We start from the raw sequence: 25,450 nt of genomic DNA, 5'->3' as shown, positions 1-25,450 counted from the left end.
GAATAAGACAAACAAAAAAACAGACACTAGATGGGACTTGGCTTATATGGTACTCCAAGTTTCTTTTTCATCCTCTATGAATATGTTTAGGAAAGTCTATATACTTGAGTATTCATAATTTTTAACTCTGAAAAAAATGATCCCTACTTCCTCTCTACATACCAATCTGACTATAGATTACCCCAAAGGAATCCACTTAAATTCCTCTCCAAATAAAACCTGGAATTCAGTGGGGTGTCTACTGCAGTGAAACTACACTATCTTACGAACCTACAGAAAAGATATTTAGAAACCATGCTATCTTATGAACCTACAGAAAAGATACTTATCTGAACAATTCACCTCCAAAAAATACTTCTGTGCCCTTAGGTTAAACCCCAACTTAAAGAGTCTCAGTTTCCCAATGTGAAAAGTGAAATATCTGGATCAAATGAGATCAAAGATTGTTCAGGGTGTACATTCTATGGTGCCCCTTGAAGAATGAGGTAAAGACATCAAAAGTTCAAAATACTAATTTCACTCAAATAAGAGCAATTAAGATCCTTAGGGATTTAAAGGGTATATGTAGAAAAATAGGGACCTTCAAGTAGTAAAGAAAAAAGCAGCAACTTAGGTGTGGAATTGTTTTTTGGTTTTTTTTTTTTTCCAGTTTTATTGAGATATAGTTGATTTACAATGTGTTAATTTCTACTGTATAGCAAAGTGACTTTGTTATATATGTCATGTTCTTTTCCGCATTATATTCTTTTATGGTTTATTACACAATTTTGCATATAGTTCCCTGTGCTACAAACAAGGACCTTGTCACTTTGGTTTTCTTTTTGGGTTTTTTTACGGCTGCATTCTTAACATATGGAGGTTCCCAGGCTAGGGGTTGAATTGGAGCTACAGCTGCTGGCCTATACCACAGCCATAGCAACTTGGGATCCAAGCCACATCTGCGACCTGCACCACAGCTCATGGCAATGGTGGATCCTCAACCCACTGAGCAAGGCCGGGGATCAAACCTGCGTCCTCATGGATACTAGTCGGTTCGTTAACCACTGAGCCACGATGGGAACTCCCAACCTTGTTGTTTATCCATCCTGTATACACTAGTTTGCATCTCCTAATCCCAAACTCCCAATCCTTCCCTCCCCCCCCATTCCCTCTTGGCACCAGAAGTCTGTTCTCTACATCTGAATTTCATAGATACATGTGGAATCTAAAATATGACACATTAACATAAGTGACATCATGGTATTTGTCTTTCTGTGGCAGTTTATTTTTATGTCAACTGCTTGTTATTGGAGTAGCAGGAGCAACCCCAGAAATTTAAGACTGGTTATTAGAAGAAACCATTCAGGTGAAGCCTTACTTGTTTTAGCTCTGAATTCATTATGTGCTAAGAGTTCTTAATTCTCTGGGTTTCAAAATAAGAAACAACTCATTCACTATGATTCTGAGTGTTAAAGAAAGAATAGAAAGAGCACAAGAATAACGGGATTTAAGTTACTCTGGTTGAATGAGTTTTTGCTTGATTGTTTGTTTGGCCACCTCTGCAGCATGCAGAAGTTGCTGGGCCAGGGATCAAACCCTGCTGAACCACCAGGAAACTCCAGTACTTTTTTTTTTAATAATCCCATAGTAAACTAGAATGGCTTATAGAAACCAGGCACAGAGGAAATGAGGCACCAGAAAAATAAAACTTAAAGAGCTGAAGATACATTGCGTTAAAGTTACATCAGGAACAGCAAAATTCTTCTTTAGGAATTATACTGTATAGCTGACAGACATGCACACTCCTACACAGATTGGATTTAATAACATCTTTTTGTTAGCAGCACCCCTTCCAAGTACCAGCGCACCAGGAATGTCCTAACTTGACACGACCTCATGGAGCAGCTGCTCTAGAGTGCTATCACTGTTCATGTTGCTTTACTTATATAAGGGTATCCAAGTACAGTCCCTCACATGAACACTCCATACGGACTGCCTCTCAAGCAACACTCCCATTTCTTCCACTGTGGACCGATTCTCACACCAATCCTCACATATGATAGGAGCACAAAGTGTGAATACCCAAGTACATGGATGGGCTTCCAGGCAGAGGTACCCTCAGAGCAGACAGAGCATCAGTGGGTACCTAAAAGCCTTGGGCATTACAATAGGAAGTCAACCACCTACATGAGAAAGAAAAGGGAGTGCCACAGACCAAAAAAAAAAAAAAAAAAAAAGAGGTGGAATTTTAAAGATAAAACTTGGCCCACAACATGGCCCATTTATCATTAGCTATACACAGAGAGCACCCAAAATTATTCCCTGCTCTCCAGAGAGGTGGAGAGAAGTCCCTTATCTGTTCCCAAATTCCATTTATATCATAAGTAAATTAAAGCTTCAAGAATAGTATAAGAATAGTATGAAAAGTACTAACTTGCAATACCATCCTGAATTCAAAATAGAAGGGAAAAGATACAGCTCTCATGTAAGTAACTTTAGGCTACCCTAAAAGTGACATCACTAGAACTCCAATCAAAATTCAAAAAAGACTAACCTGGGATTCAGAATCAGCTTTGCAAATAAGGACTCTCTCACTTTAAAACAGCTATCAAGTTGCAAAAATGCTCAGTCTACTGAGGTTATGCTGGATTTATGTAGGAATGTTATAATCAAAACTTTTTCCAAGACTCCTCCAAGCCCAGGCAACAATCTTTTTGGATTTTCTCTCAATTATGCAAAGATGATATCTAAATAAGAAATCCAAAGGGTAACGTGAAAAATAATAGTGATGCCTTGTCAATTTTCCTAATATGAAGCAGATGAATTTCATTTACACAGACAGCATACATAGGTTAACACATAATTATCTTTTTGCTTGAGCTAATAATTACCAGCAGTCAAGAAAAACTCATTTCCATATTACAGCTCCTGAGATTCTTTGTCAGAAGTCAGATAGTTGAAATAAATCCCTATTTTCTTTTCCGTATTTTTCAGTGTAAATGAAACAAGTACCAAGAAGAGTAATGTTCCCATTCTCATGACCAATCAAAAGGCTACACACTATCCAACAAAGCTAACTTTTTTAAAGTAGCTGAAAGTTTTGTTTTGCTTTTTTTTTTTAACTGGGGAGGGTGGCAAGAACTCTTCCAAAATGGTAAAATGACTCATTTTCTATACAATATAATAAAAGGGACTACTGCCATACAGCCAACTGTACACATACTCAGAAGGTAAGGGTTCAGTAAAGAATAGGGATGGATTTTGGAATCAGGCTGATGGGAAATTACATTGCAGTTCCATCATGTACTAGTTATAAACATTAGGCAAATAATCAAACTTCCTTGAGCTCCATTTGCCTCATCTGCAAGATGTTCTAATACTGAGCCTACAGGATTAACTTGAAGTTACATAGAATATTGAAGTTACATAGAATATTGTAGTGTCACGTTGCTATCACGTGTGCCAACAAGAAAGGCACATCTCTGTGGTATTGCCCACCCCCCGCCGAAAAAAAAAATCCATAACCTCAGTGCAATCACAAGAAAACCGTCAGAGAAAAAAAAAAAAAAAGCGCTTTGAGGAACATGCTACAAAATTCCTAACCACTAGCCTTCACAAGTGTCCAGAAAGGATTGAAAAAACTGTTACAAATTAGAGGCTAAGGAGGTAAATAAATGCAATGTGGTTTCCTGAGTTAGTACAAAGAAAAAACACCAGTGGGGAGATAACCAGAGAATTCAACATAGTATGCCAATGTTAATTTCTTAGTGTTGATTAGTGTGCCTTGTTTATTTAAGATGTTACTTAACATTAACGGAAGCTAGGTGAAGGATATAAGGGAACTCTATCATTTCAACTCTTCTGAAAAAAATCTAAAGTATTAGAAAATGAAAAAAATCAAATAATTGGGCCTTAATATCACTTAATATTAAATGAATCCACATGCAAGATATTCTGCAACTTGACTACTTCTCTCATTTGTTGGAATAGATTTATGCTAGACTTATGCTAGACTACGAAGTTGCTTTTCATCATAGACTATCTTCCTAGGACTACAGTTCTTGAAAAGGAGACAACTGTACTAGCAAATGTATGGACCAAAGATACAGTGAATCCCACCCAGTAACCACAAATAACAGTGTATTCATCCATTCAGGCAACTTATAGTAGTAAACCATGTGCTGTGTACCATGCCAAATACCGAGGATAAAAAAGATCTACCCTCAATTGTTGCATAATCTAGTAGGATCAGGTCAAGAGCTATGTACTCAAGAAAAGCCTCCCTGACCTTCCAAAACTGAACTGGGCACCCTTCTTTGGTCATCCCACAGCACTCTGTGCCTCCCTCCCTGGACTGTCACTGTCAGTTTCCTCACCTATCACATCTCACAAGTGATACTTGCCAAGTCCTATGCAGGGTCTGAGACTGCATCCTATTTGTAAGATAATAAGCTAGCCTATTACCATTTCATGGGCACTGGCAGAAGACATAAGACTTCTGAGTCAGAGACCAGGGACTTGATTACTCATGGCCAAAGCTTTGTGTTTGTCTGTGTTCATCCCTTAAGCTCCCTCTGCCTCAGAGTAGTGATTCAAGGAGCCCACCGCAGAATCCTGTCCACGCTGTGGGTCATGTTATACTAAGGAAAGGGACACTAGACTCACTGATCTCAGAGTCAGTGGAAGCAAGCCTGACCTTTCTCTGGGGGAGACCTCATCTCTCATGGTTGCCTGCTGCTTCAGGGAGAGAGTAGTCAGGATCCTGCATTCTTGCTTGTTCAGCAAGAATATGCAGGAATGCTCAGGACCCACACTGCCTCTCCCAGCAGTACTTTTCTTTTTTTTCCAGCCATGTTTGTGGCATGCAGAACTTTCTGGGCCAGGAATTGAACCCGTGCCACAGCAGTGACCCAAGCCACAGCAATGACACTGGATCTTTAACCCACTGAGCCATCAGGGAACTCTTTCCCAACAATGCTCTTAATGGTAGGGAATGCGTTAGGCATTTCCGCACCCTTAGCACTTAGCATGACACAGGACACACAGGAGACACCCAATTAAATGTTGGCTAAATGAATGACTGCAAGTTAGAAATCCTGAGTTTGATGCCAAATGTGTCAATATTGTGACCATGTACACACACAATCTCCTTAAGCTTCATTGGCTTAATTTCTAGGAAATGTTTAGTAATAGGAGCTCAAGAAATGAAATCAGATGTTGAAAGAATTATCTCCAAGGATTCTGCCTCTGAGGTCCCACTGCTGCTCCCTAGCCTCTGGACTTCTGCCTGAGTCTCTGTCTCCAGCCCAAAGGCAGCTTCTTAGCCAAGTGCAGACCCTCTCCCAATCTGCAGACCAAAGGTAGACAATAAAGCTTCCCTTTGCAAACAGAGAAAGCCTATCTTAGATAATGACATATAAAGAGATTTTAATTGATAGCATCAAATGGAAAGATACCAACTCTGAAGCCAGGCGTACCTAAGTTTGAATCCTTAGTCTGCTACATATTAGACTTGTGAACTTTATACATATTATTTAGCACTGTTTTAAAGGCTTGATTTCAACACATGTAGAGGTAAAAAAAAAATCCACCTTACAGTTGCAGCTCCATTATCAATGATACAGAAAAGAGCCTATGTATATTCAGGAAATGTAATACTTACTGCCATCAGCTCATTTATTTAAGGTCATTTGCTGTCACAAGGTCACTAATGGCCCCAGGGATCCATTTATACACACATCCCTTGCTTACTTAATACCAATCCTTCTTAGAACACTGGATGTGTTAACTTGATGTGCCTGCATAAAGTGCTATAGAACCATTGAAAAATTTTAAGAACTTAGAACAGAATGATAGGGTTAAACAAAAACAAACAAAAATCGTTGATAAATTATCTTGCCTGTCTCTGCAGCAGGGAGCACCGTGTTGAATCCATTCCAGTTAGAGACCAAATCCATTTTGAAAGATTTCCAATGAAGACAATTTCCCAACTCTCCCTGAGATGCCCAGTTAACATCTCATACACACAATGTACACTAATACTTAATCTATATCAGCTACATTTTAATTGAGCAGAGTTTATTTTTTTTTCTATTGTCTTTAGGGCTTGGAACACATAATTAAGCCACTTCTCAAACTTCTTCTCCTTAGCATCATAAACTTTCATCACAGATCTGATTTTTCCCATTTTTAGTCTTCTTTCCAGTTCCCTGTGTCACCTTTGTAGTTGTAGAGATTGAAAGAGGTCAACATAGCTCATAAAAGAAAAAATGAGCTAATGGTCATTGTGTTCCATATTCTAATTCCATATGTTAGTATTATGCTGTTATTTTAATGATAATTAAAATTTAATGATGGCCCCATATTAATTAATGGCCTCATTTCAAACACAGCACCGAGCTTTTCTCAATCACACTCACAAGGTATTCTAGCCTAATAATTAGCTTTTCTTTGTCTATAACATAATTCTTAACGTTATAGCATTTTATCATTTCTTAAAATAATTCTGCATGATCCCCACAACCATCCTGGATTAAAGCAAGGCAGGTATTATTGCTAATTCACAGTTTCAAAAAAAATTAAAAAGGAAGTTTCAAGAGTTTTACTCCCCTCAAGGGCATGTAGTTAACTGGTTAACAACCAAAACCAAGACAGCTCGGCTGACAATCAAATGCACCTTCCACCCTAATACCAAACTACATATACAACATTTTAGGTACACTTACCAAAAATAGATGACTTTGTTATCACAGTCCTATGCTTCTATCTACCCTTCTCATAGCCTTTAAATTCATGTTTCATGCTTTTTACATTAGAAAAGGTTCTATTCTGACCTTCATTAAATGCTTTACCAAAATAGCTCTACTCTCTTTTTCTAAAGTAAAGGGAACTTAACAACTTCCACTTAAATATGACATTGACCACAAGCATTTATTTGCTCTGCTTCCCAAAACCCTCCTTTAAATAAGGGTCATTTTTTTCAACGGAAGTATGAATCCATGAGAAAAAAAAAACTGAGGGGGAAACTGAAGAATTGAGAGGAATATGCTAGATGCTACTAAAATGCAACACACAGATTTGATGATGCAGCCAGTGAGACATTTATGAACCAGAACAGCATCTGGAACACATGTCAAACCCAAGAAGAGTCAATAATGTTCCATCACTAAAATATTTCTAGTGGAGTTCCCAACGTGGCTCAGCTCTAACAAACCCCATTAGAATCCACGAGGATGCAGGTTTGATCCCTGGCCTGGCTCAGTGTCTTTAGGATCCAGTATTGCCATGAGCTGTGGTGTGGGTCACAGATGCAGCTTGGATCTTATTTTGCTATGGCACAGCACAGCAGCTGTAGTTCCGGTTCAACCCCTAGGCTGGGAAATTCCATATGCCCATATGCTGCAGGTGTGGCCCTAAGAAGCAAAATATCGTATGTATTTATATTTCTAGTAAGAATAATCTAAATTATCTAACAACCTAAATAAACATTCAGTTCATAAAATGAACTTGAGCCATTTCGGTCACTGCTAGAGACTCTGCAGCTCAGCTCTGCAGGATGAGGCTCAGAAAGACGGACACAACAGCCAAAAATGGTGATGGTGGAAAACAGTTACTCCGGGATGAAAATCTGTCATCAAACCAAGTATCATTTTAATGACTTTAATTTGCCGTAAGACAAATTATCTAGGGAACAGATCAAAATGAGTGAGAGCTGGGTATTTCTGGAGAGAATAAAATTCAACAGGTCAATTTTGAATAAAATTCAAAAGCCTACAGATTTTAATAGAAGTGTTGAGTCAAAGTCAAAACTCATGAAAATAAATAATGCTAAAAATCAGAAGCTCTCCATGCAAAACTCATGAGTATAAAATGTCTCGATAATTGATGAGTATTAAAAAATGATGTAAAACAGATTTATATAAAAGGCTTCTAACTGGTACAACCCTTGGTGACAAAAGAAAGATTAGAAGATAAAGGTCAAGCACAAAATCTTCAAATGAGAACCACATTATACAAAGCATTTAAAGGATCAGTATTTCCAGTGTCTGATTTTGCTAAAATGTTTACAGATACCCCTGGCCATAAGCATAAAGACAGAGTTTCTAAAAGCTTTCAAGAAAGATTACTTTGAAAAGATGGGAGTACAAAATAAAGAATAAGCTAAATTGAGAGGTAAACAAGAAAAATAGCAGTGCTATAAATGCTAAAATGAAACCTCCCAAAGAAAAGACTGGCGTGTGCTGAGATTTTTGGATGACTTAGATGATCTGACCTATAGAGAAGATCTATACTTCCTTCTCTCAAATCATGGGGAAATACAGTGGATAGACTTTATCAAAAGAGCAAAAAAAAAAAAAAAGGAAATAATTCTATTTCATGAAAAAGCTGAAAAAGCACTAGATAAAGCTGAAAACGCCAATAATGGTAACCTACAATTAAGGAAGAAAAAAAAAGATGGAAAGTACCAAGAGAAGGACAAAACACAGCACTGAAAAAAATCAAGGAGGATCAGCCAGGATCTTTCAACAAATGGAAGTCAAAAGGTCATCAATTTTAAGGAAAAGGAATTAAGGCTACCTACATTGGGTCTGTTAAAGGAAAAGCAGTTTCAGAGCAAGAAAAATGAAATTGATCGTGATGATGAACACGATAAAAATGAGGCAGCTGGACCAATAAAAACAGACAAAGAACCTTCAATCAAAACAATAAAAAACACAGTAGCCTGGTGGTTAAGGATCCAGCCCTGTCAATAGTACCTCTCAGGTCACTGCAATGGTGCAGGTTTGATCCCTGGTCTGGGAACTTCTGCATGCTGCACGTACAGCCAAAAAACAAACAAAAAAAACCCACAATAGAAAACACCATGGTGCAAGAGACCAGTAGGCTAGAAAACAAGTTTCTAGGTATTCAGCTGCTTTTATCTTTGGAGATTTGAAAAAAGAAAAATTTTGACCCACTTCAACGTCCAGCTAGAAGAAAGATTCACAGGTGTGTGTGGTTTATTTAACCTGTCTTCTTCTTCTTGTTTTCGTCCAAATAAAAAATTTTTACCTATACTTCTGTGTAAGTTCAAATGATTCAAATATCAAAAGGAAGGTTCTTCCAGTCAACTCTTAATATGAGAATATTAACAAAAATAAAATACATACCATATTAAAAAAGAACAAAGAACTTAATCAGTGAAGGGAAAACAATTCTACTGTCCTGCTGCTTCATAGGAAAAAAGGTTCGAAGTTTTATTAAAAAGTATTAAAAAGTACACGCTGTGAGAGAGACATGCTTTCTTTTCCCTTTTAATTGCTGGCTAAAGGATACAGAAGCAAAAAATAATAAAATGTCATTATTAAAATCTTCCCCAAAAAATTAACTTCATAAAATTATAGTAAGATATATTTTTAGTTGGCTTTATTCATAAAAAATATGAACTCTTACAGAAGAGTTCTTCCTCTACCAGATTTAACTGAAAACATGCCTAGACAACTAAGCTGATCTAACTGTAGTCTAATCATTTCATTTTTATTTGTTCCACTTAAACAGCTTATAGACTTACACATGAGAAAAAGCCTTTTTATGTGCATCTTCAACATTGCTCCAGTGCACCCTGCTCACACTGTGAACATCTTTCTAACTCTGGTTATCTGTGACATCTTTAAAGGAAAAGTAAAGCTTATGGCATGATTTCAGCAAGTCATCATTTGGGGGGAAAAAAAAAAGTGGGAGGCAGAAAAATTGCTTAAAGATGTAACTCTTTATGCCTGAGAGCATGAGACCATTTTCAAAGCTCGTGAATAAAGCAGCAAGCATACTGTTCCCAAAGAAAAGCTGAAGGCATGATTAGCTCTAAGATGAAGGCTTAGGAAAGAGCACTAAAAAGATATCTGAAGATTCCCAGTCGTACCAGGAATAGAAGGACTTCAAGCAGACTAGTCCCCTTTCCATATCCTCCATTTACAAAAATGAGATGCCGCTGCTCCGGGCCAGAAACTCCAACAAGGCAGAAAGAACCAGCCTGTTGAAGACATGAGCTGAAGATGCTAAAAAGGGCTGCTTCTCCCAAAAATGATTCCCATGGTCTGCGGAAGTAACTGAAATTCTACCGTGAGAAATCCCTTTTTAGACCTTTTCCTTGTCTAGAGAGATATGTAAAGATAAAAAGATAGGTAATACATACATACAATTTAAAGAATTATTAAAAACACACACAAGTAACCATTACCCGGGTCACGAAATAGCATACTACCCACATCAGAACAGTCTCCCCTCACCCCTATCCCAAGCCTGCTATATGCCCCTCCCCAATTATTACCCCTCATCTCTCCACTGGAGATGGCCACCATCCTGATTTTTGTAGTAATTATTTCCTTGGTTTCCATTTTACCACTTCTTTAAACATGCATCCCTCAATACCACATTTTACCTTTTTCCTCATGACTGTACTCTAATGAATAGAATCACACTAAGGTAGTTTGGGGTATTCACACTATGTTTGAGAGATTCGTCCACTTACATATTCATTCCACTGTTAACAGGCATTTGAGTTGCTTCCATTTGTGGCTCTTCTGAAAGACACTGCTATGAATATTCATGAACATATCTTCTGGTGCAAATGTGCTAGAATTTCTCCAGAGTAACTTCCAAGGTTGGAAGTACTGATCTTCAACTTTACTTGAAAATGGCAAACGGTCCCCCAAAGTGAACATATCAACATATACCAACTGTATGCACAATAGATATTTACTCTTTGAATTCATTAGTGGTCTTCAAAAATTCACTGTTGTAATGGAAATCCTACCAGAGAGCGTGGCCACATTAAGCTAGATATACTCTTAGCAAAAGGTCTGCCTGCAAAAGGGCATGGACTAGGTGTATGCACAGCACAGCTAATTCTGCAATAGAAAATACTATCCAAAGAACGGTACAAAGCACAGAGCTCTTGATGGAGAAACCAAGTCTGGAGTACACATTGCAATGGCAAAGGCCATCCTTCCTGGCATATGGCAGAAACCGAGATGAGGGAGAAACAGATGAATAACTCTAAGTATAGGCAGCAAAGTGCTAGAAAGGGGAAACGTCTATTTTCTGACTGAATCTGAGGCCACCAACATTTAAACGCCTGGCAACTCAGATCACTACCACTGATTATTCAATAAGTAGACTCAACAAATCAATTATATTATACCTAAGGATAATGTTTAATTCCTCAGGAAAATGAAAATACATAAATTCTGCTGGCAACCATTGCTATTATGTCTAAAATTCAAGGGAAAAAAGATATTGAACTTTATTTTACTGGTTATAGTTAAATAAGCTTCTAGCGACAAAAAATTCAAATAAATACTAAATCTAAGCACCACAGTTACATATTAAGCAGAACTAAAGTCAGTGATAAACTTGGGATATGATGCCAATATTAAATCAAGCTCTGTTACTTCCTACTATTTTTACATTTCCTACTGAGAGAGGAATAGTGTTGCCTAAGATTAGACAGAAACAGCCCGAACACGGTTCAAATCCAGGATCTGTTCTATTTAGAGGCCCGTGCTCCTTATACAAAACCACACCGACTCCCAGATCCTGTCCTAGTAACTGACTACACAACTGATTCCGTTAAATCCACCAATAGCCTACATGTTAATTTTATTACACTACTTCAATTTTCCCCCTAAATTTTAGAACAGCTGATAAAAACTGAAACTAATCATCCCCTGTTTTACCTTTCTCCTGCCTTGAAGGAAAGTGCTTATACATCCTTACTTGGCCAAAATGCAGATGGCAATAGTGAAAAATTCACATGAGAGGCAAAAAGATGAGTCACCAGCCATCATCCACACAAGGGGGTTAACGCTCCGTGTGACATAGGACATAACGACCCCAGACTGAATCTGCTCTCCGACTCAAGCTAATACTCCCTCCACTTACCTCTTCCTTTCCACTCAAAGGGTTTATTCTATTAAGTTCAAGAGAATTCACCACTTTACAATTCTTAGTTTGGCAAAGGCATTCAAAATATAGGCAGATGAGAAAAAAAGATTACAACTCAATAGCAACATAAAAGCTGGGGAGAAGAGAATTCAAACTAAATCATCTGAAAATACCATTTCCACTTTATGTCTCTGCTTCTCATAGCCTTATCCTTTAAACTTGGTAATCTGGCAATTTATTTGAGACAGTTATACATTCACACAGTTAGAAGAAACAATACAGTCAGATCTCCTATACAGTCGGCCCCAGTGAGGACATTTTGCAAAACTATAGTGTAATATCCCAACCAGAAACTGACATTTGACATAGATACAATCCAATCTTATCAGAGTCCCTGAGTTTTATTTGGACTCACTCGTGTGTATGTGTATAAGTTTGTATGTCCACCACCACAATCAAGATATTGATCGGTACCAGCACCACCAGGGGCCTTCATGTTGCACTTCTATAAACACACTACCTCCCATCCTCCAACCCCAACTCTTGAAAACCATGACTCTATCTACCATTTAGTCTTTAAATTCTTAGGCCTCACCCTAGTAGGGAACATCCTTCAATACAACCAGCTCTGCTCCATTTCCTGTTATTACCCTCCAGCTTGCCACTGCTGTGCACTGCTCAAGGGAGTCGATCTTAAAAGACAGTTGGTCATAGAAGGAAAGAGTTTTTCATGTTACTGATAGAGAAGACTGTCCAAACACAAAAAAGTTCTCATGTCCAAGTGCATATGGCTCCTATATGTGCCCACCCACTAGTATGTATAAAAGAAGGAAAAAAGAACATATACTCCAGAAACTTAGTAAAGCTTTGTTTAAACTTAAGTACCGGAGTTCCCGTCATGGCTCAGTGGTTAACAAATCCGACTAGGAACCATGACATTGAGGGTTCAATCCCTGGCCTCGCTCAGTGGGTTAAGGATCTGGCCTTGCCGTGAGCTGTGGTGTAGGTCTCACACACACAGCTCGGATCCCATGTGGCTGTGGCATAGGCTGGCGGCTACAGCTCCGATTAGACCCCCTAGCCTGGAAACCTTCACATGCCTTGGGTGCAAGCCCTAGAAAAAGGTAAAAAAGGACCAAAAAAAAAAAAAAAAAAAACCTTAAGTACCAATTCTTGTGAAACCAAAAACCAAAGAAAACACCTGTTTCTCAGGCTACCCAATTTAGAGGGGTATGCCTTAGCACTTTTCGTTTCTATTAAAGCCTTTTATCCATTTCTACTTAAAGTCATTCTACATCAGAACATGAAAACCCTGACTTCCACTTAAAGAAATGTCATTTTTTTCCCCTGCAAACTGCTAGACACACTGCCCTTTCCCTGGATTTAAAATCCAAAGAACAAGCAATGAATTGCTAATTATTGAAATGCTATTTGAAAAGGAACACAAGTGTCTATGCAACTTTGAGAACACGAAGTGGTACGCGTGCAACTGGAATTCCTACCTGCAGAGCTGAGAAGGACACTGAAATCTGTCCCCCTCTGTGCTTCTCCACTTTCATTATCGACCTCTTTTTCAGTATCTTGGTATCGATCCCAGTTAGAGACTATCTTCCTTTTAGAATAATTTCCCTGTTCATCGTTCTCTTCTCCATAGGTCTCTGCATCCCAGTCATCTTCAGGCTGCAATCATTAGAGAAAAATCGATAAGCAAGCAGTGGAAATCTTAACCTTAGTAGCCTTAGCAGTGAAATTTTATAAAAACAAATCAAAACAAAAAATAGCACACAGGTATCACGATAAAGAGCACATTTTAGAAGTCAGGCTCTGAGAATGTAAATAATATTTCAAGAGAGTTACATAAGGGTGTACATTCTCAGTAAACGTTTCCTTTAGCTTTGAAAAGGAAACTTGAGTTCCTACCTAAAATTTGTGCAAATGAATCTCTGAAGTCTACCCCAGCGCACCCTGTTTCAATACTTGTTTCTTCTTACTGAAACCATCAAGGCTCTAAGTGTCTTACATTCAAAGGACTTTAGGATGGAAATTAGTTCTTCCAATTTACCGATTTTATCAACACATCCATAAGTACATTTTATAAGCTTTAAATGGGAGCCCGGCTCGGATGCATACGAGAGAATAGTTTCCAGTTTGGAGTATTAAAACTTTAAGAGAGCATGCAGAAAAAGGCAGAATATGAGAAATTACAAAAGCTAAAGGGTCTAGTTTTCTTCAACAAGTAAACTGCAAGGGAAGAAATGGTGGGGGTGGAGGGCAAAACCTATCGATTAAAAGAGCTTCATGGACACGTAACCATAGTAATGTTGGCAACCCATCCGTACCCTGATTCAAACACTGTAACTACAGAAAATTACTTACAAGACTCTTGGAGAAATGTGAACAAGATATTTTCTTCTGTTAAGGAAATGTTTTATTTACCTATTGTTCATCTTTTAGAAATAAAAGTTCCCATCTTTTAGAAATTGAGGAGTTTCCTGGTGGCCTGGCAGTTAAAGATTCATTGTTGTCACTGCTGTAGCTCAGGTTTGACCCTGGCCTGGGAACTTCCACATGTCACATGGCCAATAAAGGGAAAATACATTGAACTACTTATGGATGCAAAATATAACATGTGGTATTTAAAAACAATAGGTGGAAAGAAATGGTGGGGTAGTGATGTAATAAACTGGGTGTAACTGATCATTTCTGAAGCTGGATGATGTGTACATGGAAATTCATGTCATTCCACCTACTTTTGGAGGTGTTTAAAATTTTCCCTAATAAAAAAAATTTACAAAGAGATGCATTAGAGTCTAAAGACAATTCAAAGGAGTATTCCGAAGGTTATAAAATCCTTAGCAAGAAAAAACTCCTGGGAATTCCCATTGTGGCTTAGCAGTGACAAACCCAACTAGTAACCATGAGGAGGAGGGTTCGATCCCTGGCCACATTCAGTGGGTTAAGGATCTGGCATTGCTGTGAGCTGTGGTATAGGTCACAGACGCAGCTCAGATCTGGGGTTGCTGTGGCTGTGGCATAGGCCAGCAGCTGCAGCTCCAATTAGACCCCTAGCCTGAGAACTTCCATATGCCCTGAGTACAGCCATAATAAGACAAAAAAAAAAGAAGAAAACTTGTGCAATATGTTAAAACAATCCATCTTTACCGGACGAGTTACTTTAGACTTTAAGAAAGCGTTTATTAATGCAAAAATAGGACATGTATATTGCAGAAAACTAGGGAGAGGCAAGCAAAAAATAAAAACCCCATATTCCTATCACGTGGGAAGTACCACTAACAACCTTAGTGTATACATGTCCAGATCTTTTATTACGTATATATTTATACTCTTTTTTGGTAACCAGATTTAATAAATTTATACTTTTTTGGTAACCAGATTTTTCTCCTCAGTCTCCTCCTCCTCTACATTTCAGTACATTTCATTTCCAAATTTCCCCAACTGATACACAAAACTTCCTGGACATTGGTTTGTCTAGGCCAGTGTCCATTTCAAGACTATGCATTGTATCTCATGGCTTAGCCCTAAAGTCTCTTTGAATCTAGCACAAATTCCATTTTTATAACATTGATTTATTGAAGAGACCAGTACATGTATAAGGCAGAAGGACCTATTCTCTATCTGCCTAATTCCTTGCGATATTTGTTTATGGCTTAGTTTGCAGGAAATAGTGTATTTTTTTTAATTTTTTTTAACCTGAATATCCAATAGAGAAATATTTTTTGGCTAAATTACATCATAGATTAATAAATTATTTTCTGGCTAAATTACATCATAGGTTAATCTTAGCATTATTTAAGTTGGCACAGCCATTTATGTGATGAAGCTGGTGGTACATCAAGTGACAGATGATAAATGGCTGCACCAACCTAAGTAATGTTAAGATTAACCAATGAGTATGAATGATGAAGCCTAATCCATCCACTGTACAGGTATATTTTCCTCACTGCATTTAGAAAATTGTGCGGTGTTATTTTTGGTCCACTACAAATTTCTAGTTCCCCATCAACCATTTTCATCTAACAAATTTAACACTAGTCAACAATCCTTACCCGAATCAAATTTCATAAGATTTTATCAAACAATGGAGTAAATGGCCTTTCAAGATCACTTTCAGCCCTCAAATATCATAAACCTTTTTGACAGGACAAAAAAATGGCCATCCACATCATCATCTAGAAATTGCAAAGACCGCCTGAAACCTAGAGGTTTCCTGCCATTCCCGCAAGTTTCTCAGCACCAAAAGATTCTGGCAGATTAAAGGTTTGTGAGTGAAGGAACTCTGTGATATAAATAACAAGTGCTGGGAACATTCCAAAGAAAATAGTCTTGCAACTGATGAGAATTGGGGGACAGAACTACAGCTGAAAATACGGGCTGGGTTTAATCCGGGAAAATCCAATATTCTTTTTGTTGACCCACTGGGTAAATAGAGTCAGACAGGCTCCTCCAGTTAGTAAAAAAAAAAACTTTGAACACAGATATAGATAGCCCATGGCAAAAATGTAAACCTGAGCAAAATAATTAGCTCGATGTGAAAGGATTATGATCTGAAACACCCAAGGAACTATTAACACAGAAATAAGCACTGAAATGGGAGACTGGAGACCTAGATAGAATTAATGACCCTGCCGTTCCTAATATTTAATATTTACAGTGTTTATAATAGGCTAGTCCTCACACAGCTCAATGACTCACTCATCCCCAACTTGGAAGAACCACTGGATAAGAATCTCATTACCTCCTCCCAACTGTGGAGACAAGAAGAGTTGTCATTAGCCTCTATCACAAGAGGGTAGTAAGAAGCAATAAAGTTAAAAGACATTTGATATAACTTAGAGAAAGGTCCATCTTAAAAGTTCATAGAGCTCTAATGTTCGGTTCATTTTGCAAAACTCTGGGACAAAATAAAATATGCAAAGTCCCATGATGGAGAGACAGAATAAGAAAATATTAATGAAAGCAATGTGAAAACTGAGGTTTCACATATGAAGCATCATTATTATGTTAACATCATCACTATGAAATTAGTCTGGTATATACGATAAAATGTAAAACTTGGATATAAGAAATTGACAACACAAATAAATGCAAAAGTATCCCATGCTTATGGAGTAGAATTAAAATGTCTCTCCCATCCAAAGCAATCTACAGATTTGATGCAATCCCTATCAAAATTCCAACAGCATTTTTCACCCAATGTGAACAAACCATCCTAAAATTTGTATGGGACCACAAAGGATGCCAAATAGCCAAGGAAATCTTAAGAAAAACAGAGCTGGAGGTATCATACTTACAGACATCAAACTGTATTACAAAGCTATATCAATCAAAACAATACGGTACTGGCATAAAACACAATGGAACAGGAGAGAGAGCCCAAAAATAACCCCATATATATAGGCTCAATTTACGACAAAGTAGCTAAGAACATACTATGGGGAAAGAACACTATCTTCTTTTAATGGTGATGTGAAAACTGGAGGGCCACATGCAAAAGAATGAAATTGGGCCCCTATTCTGTATCATACACCAAAAAATAACTCAAAGTGGATTATTGACTTGAATGTAAGACTTGAAACCATATAATTCCTAGAATAAAACACAGACGGCAAACTCCTTGATATCAGTCTTGGAAATGAGTTTTTCAATTTGACAACAAAAGGAAAAACAAACATGTGAGACTACATCAAACTAAAACGCTCCTGCACAGCAAAGTAAACCATCAAAGTAAAATGAAAAGGCAACCTACCAACTGGGAGAATTATCTGCAAATCATTTACCTGGCACAGCCCCTCCTCCAATAACTTAAAAGTAATTATATAAAACAATATGTGCATAATTATATTTCTATAGGTTACAGGACCAACAATACATTCGCGAATAACAGCAAAAATGAGGTGAGTGGCAGCAAAATTGTATTAGACTAAGGAAATGACCCACATGGGGATACACAGAAACAAATGAAGACTAGAAATAGTAAATAAGACAAGTCTTATAACTAAAGTCATAAATACATGCTTATTCTTTCTTCTCTCCTGTTCTTTAAAAGATAAAATTATGTAAGGTAATAAATGTAACTATGGATTGCTGGTATGTAACATGCATAATGATAATGCCATAGGAAGGGGAAATGGAGACTAGAGCCATATTGGAGTAATGTTTCTGTATCTCATTGGAATGAACTTATCTGATACCGATTCTGATGTTTTTTTTTGTTTGTTTGTTTGTTTTTGTCTTTTTGCTATTTCTTGGGCCGCTCCCTCGGCATATGGAGGTTCCCAGGCTAGGGGTCGAATCGGAGCTGTAGCCATCAGCCTACGCCAGAGCCACAGCAACGCGGGATCCGAGCCTCGTCTGCAACCTACACCACAGCTCACGGCAACGCCGGATCGTTAACCCACTGAGCAAGGGCAGGGACCGAACCCGCAACCTCATGGTTCCTAGTCGGATCCGTTAACCACTGTGCCAGGACGGGAACTCCAATTCTGATGTTTAAATATACATGGTAACCCCTAGAGCAACCACTAAGGAAAAGACTATCCAAAAAGAAGGGGAAAAAAAACATTAAATGTATTTAAATATTATGTTAAAATATTCACTTGGTGTGAAGGAAAGCAGTAAAGGAGAAATAGAAGAACAATATTCAGAAGTGGAAAACCAGTAAGTAAAATGGCAGGCACAAACATCCAACTGTATCAATAACATTAACTGTGAGGAGTTCCCATCATGGCTCAGTGGTTAGCAAACCCAACTAGCATCGGGTTCAATCCCTGGCCTTGCTCATTGTGTTAATGACCCAGCGTTGCCATGAGCTGTGGTGTAGGTAACAAGACACTACTCTGATCCCACATTACTATGGCTGTGGCGTAGGCCAGCAGCTATAGCTCCGATTGGCCCCCTAGACTGGGTACGTCCATATGCTGCAGGTGCAGTCCTAAAAAGACAAAAAGACCAAAAAAAAAATTTAAACATGAATAGATTAAACAATTCAATCAAAAAAGCAGAGATTGGCAGAAGAGATTTTTAAAAATCCAATTATATGTGGAGTTCCCGTCGTGGCTCAGCAGTTAGTGAACTTGACTAGTATTCATGAGGACCCAGGTTCAATCCCTGGCCTCGCTCAGCAGGTTAAGGATCTGGTGTTGCTGTGAGTCGTGGTGTAGGTCGAAGTCTCGGCTCAGATCCAGCATTTCTGTAGCTGCGGCTCCAATTCTACCTCTAGACTGGGAACCTCCATATGCCATGAGTGCAGCCCTAAAAAGACAAAGAAACCAAGAAAAAAAAATCTAATTATATGCTAAAATATAATTATGAGACATGTTAGATTCAAACATAAAAATATCATTAAAGTAAAAGGATAGAAAAAGATATTCTATGTAAAGGAGAGCTGGAGTATCAGACAAAATAGACTTCAAGGCAAAACTGTTAACAAGAGACAAAGAAGGACACTATACAACAGTAAAAGGGTCAATCAATCAGAAAGACATTTAAACATATGCTCCTAACAGGGGAAGCCCATAATAATGAAGCAAAAACTGACACAACTGAAGGGAGAAACAGTTCAACAATAGTATCTGCAGACTTCAATACTCCATTTCCAATAATGCATAAAACAACTAGACAAAAGGTACCATATGCACAGCAGAATCAATAAAATGATTTACTGAGGCTGCAGTCCTATTTAATTTAAAACAGTAATTTACATTAACTTACCATTAGTTTAACTTGACAGGATATGAAACAATATGTGTGGGCAATATTTTTTTTTAAATATCCTCTCACCCTTTTTTTCCCCCCCAAAGAAGGTGGTTGAAAATAGTCAATCACACATTTTTCAACAACCTCATGTGTTCTTCCCAAAATATAACTATACCCCAGAAGGGAACGGGTAGGATAAAAAAGACATTATAGAGAACACATTTAAGGAAACCCACCTACAGCAAGTCACTGAAAAGTAATTTCAGTAATTAAGTAATAATGTCAAATATATCCAACCAAAAATGTTACAATGTGTATAATTGGAAAATTATACTAATTCATCCTACTATAAAATTTTTAAATGTTATCAAGCTTTAAAATGTATCATTAGTTAATAGTTAAAATATTATCATTTGTACCAACTTTTATATTTGTAACCATATTAATGCCATTTTTATCTTAATCATTTGGACCATAAGCATCAATTGATATATCACGATTTTAATTATCTTTTTAATAAAATCACACTATAAAGAGTTTGATGACAGCTTTTGTGATTAGAAAAGCACGCTAGCAAAAATAATTTTTATGTAAGATTTCAAGAAGCTAAATTTTAATAATTGAATAAAAAACATACTATATACCTTGTATACAGGTATACCAGGAAGGTGGCCCTCAACTGTCATTGTGTATTAAAAATACACACTAAAGTATAGTCATATTTGAAAAAGTTCCTAAATGCAATATACGACATATATATATAAATTACCTATTAAGCCCAGACATGTGGGCTGAGATTAGTCTCCTGAAGGAAGAGCACTGTCGGCTGCTGGAAGGCAGTCCCCAGGTTCAAGAACTGGAGAACATGCTTCTAAGGAATGAGAGCGGTTCAGAGCAAAGCCCAGGGGGGTCAAATGGCAAAGTGTGAACAAAGAAAAATCCTTTTGAGGATTTCTGGGAAGATGGTAGCATAATGGCACAGTTTCTGTCTTCCCAAATCCCCCCATAAAAACCACACAAAGCCGTGAGAGTAGCAAAATCAAAGCTCCATGGAAAACATCCACAAAAACCTAGGTGCAAGCTATGGCCACAAAGCCCCTGAGATGAACAGGTAGAAACCAATCACCAACAGACACAATACCCAACCCTGCCAGCAGCAGTGATACCAAGTAGAGGGCGGCACCAGAGAGACCTGAGCATCTGCAAATAAACAGTGGCTACAAGTGCTGTGTCTTCTGTGCTCCACTAGGGGGTGTGCACAAGGGGTTCACAGAAAAGCCTGAAGGGACTGAGTAGGTAGGGCCTCATTAACTCTCAAAAGAAACCAGCTAAAGAGTAACCAAATTCTGCTCTGAAGACAAACTTCTGGGGGTAGATTCAACTAGAGTTCCTGCTATGGCACAGTGGGTTAAGGCTCCAACTACAGCAGCTGAGGGGGTCGCTGTGGAGACACAGGTTTGTTTCCCCAGCTCCTTGCAGTAAGTTAAAGGATCCAGTGTTGGAGTTCCCCTTGTGGTTCGGGAGTAACAAACCCAACTAACATCCATGAGGACTCAGGTTCAATCCCTGACCATGCTCAGTGGATTAAGGATCTAGCATTGCCATGAGCTGTTATGTAGGTCACAGACGAGGCTTGTATCCACTGTGGCTATGGTGTAGGCCGGCGGCTATAGCTTCAATTTGACCCCTAGCCTGGAACATCCATATGACATGGGTGCAGCCCTAAAAAGACCAAAAAAGAAAAGAAGAAAAAAAGAAATGAAAAATGTATCCAGCTGCAATGTAGGCTGCAGTTGTGACTCAGAGGCAAACCCTGGCCCAGGAATGTCCAGGGATAAATTAAAAATTAAGGCCAGGAGTTCCCGTCATGGCGCAGTGGTTAACGAATCCGACTAGGAACCATGAGGTTGCGGGTTCGGTCCCTGCGCTTGCTCAGTGGGTTAAGGATCCAGTGTTGCCGTGAGCTGTGGTGTAGGTTGCAGACGTGGCTCTGATGTAGGCCGGCAGCTACAGCTCCGATTCAATCCCTAGCCTGGGAACCTCCATGTGCCACGGGAGCGGCCCAAGAAATAGCAAAAAGACAAAAAAAAAAAAAATTAAGGCCAACAGGGACCAAAAAAAAAAGGGGGGGGGGGGAGGCCAAATTCAGGGGAGAAGTGGTGGAGACAGGGAGGTACCAGATGTGAGAAAGTCCATATTTTCACACTTAAACATAACACAAGATGGGGCTCCAGAGCCATCAATCTGAAAAGCCGTCCTTAAGAGTGTCTCCCTTTGAAAAGTTTGGGAAACTGACTTCTCTTGAAAATCAGGAACCAACAGGATCATATTTTCAGATCCCATACAAAGTTGTTATTATAAGGATAAAGATACTCAAGATAAGAGTATTCTCACAACAAATTCTACACAGCATCCAAACGTGTCTTATCATAATACAATTTCATTATTTTATTAAGCATGTAACTAGAAATTCCACTCAGTCTGTAGGAGCAAATGATAAAAGGCAGGCTGTCCAGGCTCAATCTTGCTCAGAGACATCAATACATGAAGAAACACACAAAAAAAGTGAGGTGGAAAGAATCCGAGGACGGAGAAAAAAAGGGAAAACAACCCATGAAGCAGTTGTTCAATGGCTCAGCTCACGGGACTCTTGCCTCTGTCCCTTTCCTTCTCTAAGTTCTTATCTTTTTCTCATTGTAACACTTAGTGTTTGATAAAAATAAGACGTATGGAAAAGTGATTGTTAGCAGAAGCAAGAATGTGAGGCCATACAACTCATCTTCATGGCTAGCTCCCAAAATCTCCTCATTTTTCCTTCTAACGATACATTCCAGGGAGTTCCCGTTGTGGCTCAGCAGGAACCCGACTAGTATTCAAGATGATGTGGGTTCGATCCCTGGCCTTGCTCAGTGGGTTAAGGATCTGGCATTGCTACGAGCTGTGGTGTAGGTCGAAGACATGACTCGGATCCCACGTTGCTGTGGCGGAGGCTGGCAGCTACAACTCCGATTGGACTCCTAGCCTGGGAACTTCCATATGTGGCACCTGCGGCCCTAAGAACCAAAAAATAAAATAAAAAATACACTCCAGTCTGAACAGTAACACAATATGGATACAACATGGGGTAATGTTGTACTTCCTAGGTTCCTTATCAGAAGAAAGTTCACGGTACTATCAGATCAGCACTGCAGGTTTTTTCAGGCTGATGTAATTATATAAATAAACCCATCAGGGTCCATCTCAGCAGCTATCTCACAATCAGTTTATCTCCTTGTTACTTCATTCTTTGTATATGGGATCCCTTGCTCCAACAAGCTTCCCCCTTTTCTTTAATACTATACTTTAGTCAAAAGTATCTCAGCAATATTTATCTCCTGAGCTGCAAAATGAACCAGAATTTTTTTTCTTTTTTTTTTATTCTTTTCAGGGCTGCATTTATGGGAATTTCCAGGCTAGGGGTCAAATCAGAGCTACAGCTATCAGCCTTTGCCACAACGGGAGCCACACAGGATCCAAGTCAGGTCTACAACCTACACAATAGCTCACGGCAAAGCAAGATCCTTTAACCCAGTGAACGAGGCCGGGGATTGAACCCACATTGTCATGGAGACTAGTCAGATTCCTAACCCACTGAGCCACAATGGGGACTTCTGAACATGAATCTTTTCTAAAATATCTCTACTGGGAGTTTTTGATCCAGCCAACAAACTTCTCTCCATCAAACTTGCAAACCCACGGTTAGCTAAACCCAGTGTCTCTGAGTGTGTATGTGAGCAAATGAGAATAAAGAAACAGTGTAAATACTTAGAGAATATCCTCCTCTGGTGAGCTCAAACGTTAAGAAAAAAACAAGGTTTGTTTCCTCTTTACATTCAGAGTTCTGAACCACTGTCTCCTAAATCATCTCTTGGGCTTATCAAAAGTTTTGATTTGCCAAGTGTCATTTCACCCACAACAAAGCCCCCCATCCCAAATTCCCCTATAGTCCACTTGTTAACATCTCATCACAGAGCCCAGAATGGAGAGCTTAACTCCACCCCAACCCCTACAAAATGAGACAGAGTAACCACCTCCACCTGCCTTTTTTTTGCGGGGGGCGGATGGGGGGGGTGGTCTTGCACTCTCGGCATACGGCATACGGAAGCTCCCAGGCTAGGGGTCCAATCGGAGCTGCAGCTGCCAGCCTACACCACAGCCACGGCAACCTACACCATAGCTCACGGCAATGCCGGATCCTTAACCCACTGAGTGAGGCCAAGGTTCGAACCCGAGTCCTCATGGATACTAGTCGAGTTACCACTGAGCCACAATGGGAACTCCTCCACTTGCCATTTTAAACAACATGGAAATCTCATCCTAGTTCAAGTAACATGAAGCAGTTTTCTCAAAGAGTTATTTTGAAACATTTACCATTTAAGACTTTTCAAGCAATGTCCCTGTTACCATGTACCTATTAATTCTAATAAGGTGCCAATTACTAGAAGTGATTTCAGTAAGCCTTATTCAGAAGTTTTGAAAGGACTGAAAACTCCTGTTATCCAGCAATTATTTATTCGCAGCACTTAGAGTCACAAGGTTATATACAGTTCTGTTGCATACTGCTATACTCTATCCAATGCACACAACAGGGCCAATACGTGTTTTTAATAAAGTCATCTATTCTTCTCCATGCCTCAAAATAGATGTTTTACCACTAGATAATGTCACTTTCTACCTCTAGAACAGAATTTCCTACCAATACCTTTACAAATTGGTTCCACAACCATCGGTCCAAGAAGAAAAATTGAAAAATTTCGTTGAAACAGCACTCGCTCTCCAAGCATCCCTGTAGATCATCTGATTTAAGCCCTGAGACGTTGGGGATGAGGTTCAAAAAAGGATTTGTCCAAGGTCTTAATGGCAGAGGCAGAATGACAATCTGCCGAGATGCAATTTGGTGCTTTGGCAAATACGGCTCTTCACTGAGCAAAATCTTCACAAATCATTCTGATGTTTCAAGTCTTATAGTTTATAAAGCTTTTGTGAAGGTCCTGCTCAAAATTCCAAGTTACCAGTGGAGAAAAATAATGAGACTATCTAATGGGCAGAAGAGATGTGGCCAGCCAGAGAGTGGTGATTCAAGAACCGTCTGTGTGAAACTATCTTCACTACATCTTATATCTCTCAAAACTCAGTCTCGATTATCTTATTTAATTTCAAGGAAGCTTTAGAGGATAGACAAGACCTTACTTATGCATAATCAATTATATGTATACAGATGAAATACTGTTCAAACAGGTCAGATACCCAGTCCAGTAACTTATCAACCACCCAAGAGAACAAATATCAGACCCCCAAAACTCATCCATTGCAACACATTCATGTTGATCCTTGGCAACAGCAAGGCTCACAGTGTGGGGAAGAGCTTGATAGGAGGAAGTAATTTACAGTTAAAAGCAATAAATAAGATCAGAGGCTGGGGGAAAGAGATCAATGCCATGAAGAAAAAAAAAATACATAAACAGGGGAGTTGAGGTGCATATGCAAAAATTGTTGAAAATGAAACAGAAGATGTCAACAGGTGACAAACTGGTAAAATGGGGGGGGGGGAAGGAAATTATAACCAAACAGGTGTGATCTAAATCTTAGTCTATTTTTGTTAATCAAAGGCTGAATGCCAACATCTGGGAGCACACACATCTCATACTGCCTCACTACTCAGTCAAACGGACTGCCGGCCTCACTGCACCTTCATTCATGACTGATGGAAGTTGTAGCTGCACAGTCAGACATGTGGGTGCCTTCGTACAAGTTTTGCGTGTTCCATCACTCAGATCCCTGGACGGAATTATCA

General features: G+C 38.8%; 1 protein-coding gene across 1 annotated transcript in view; it reads right to left on the bottom strand.

Annotated features, from left to right (window-relative positions):
- The window catches only part of AVEN (apoptosis and caspase activation inhibitor), a 182,699-nt gene that overhangs the window by 133,782 nt on the left and 23,467 nt on the right, over positions 1-25,450 (bottom strand). The window contains exon 3 of the mRNA XM_047797533.1: positions 13,404-13,581. Within this exon, the coding sequence (XP_047653489.1) occupies positions 13,404-13,581 (178 nt within the window). The remainder of the gene's footprint in view (positions 1-13,403; positions 13,582-25,450) is intronic.

Source organism: Phacochoerus africanus, chromosome 9 (assembly GCF_016906955.1).
Source record: "Phacochoerus africanus isolate WHEZ1 chromosome 9, ROS_Pafr_v1, whole genome shotgun sequence".
NCBI lineage: Eukaryota > Metazoa > Chordata > Mammalia > Artiodactyla > Suidae > Phacochoerus > Phacochoerus africanus.
Note: the sequence above shows the minus strand (reverse complement) of the source record. Positions and strands in the feature narration are given on the sequence as shown.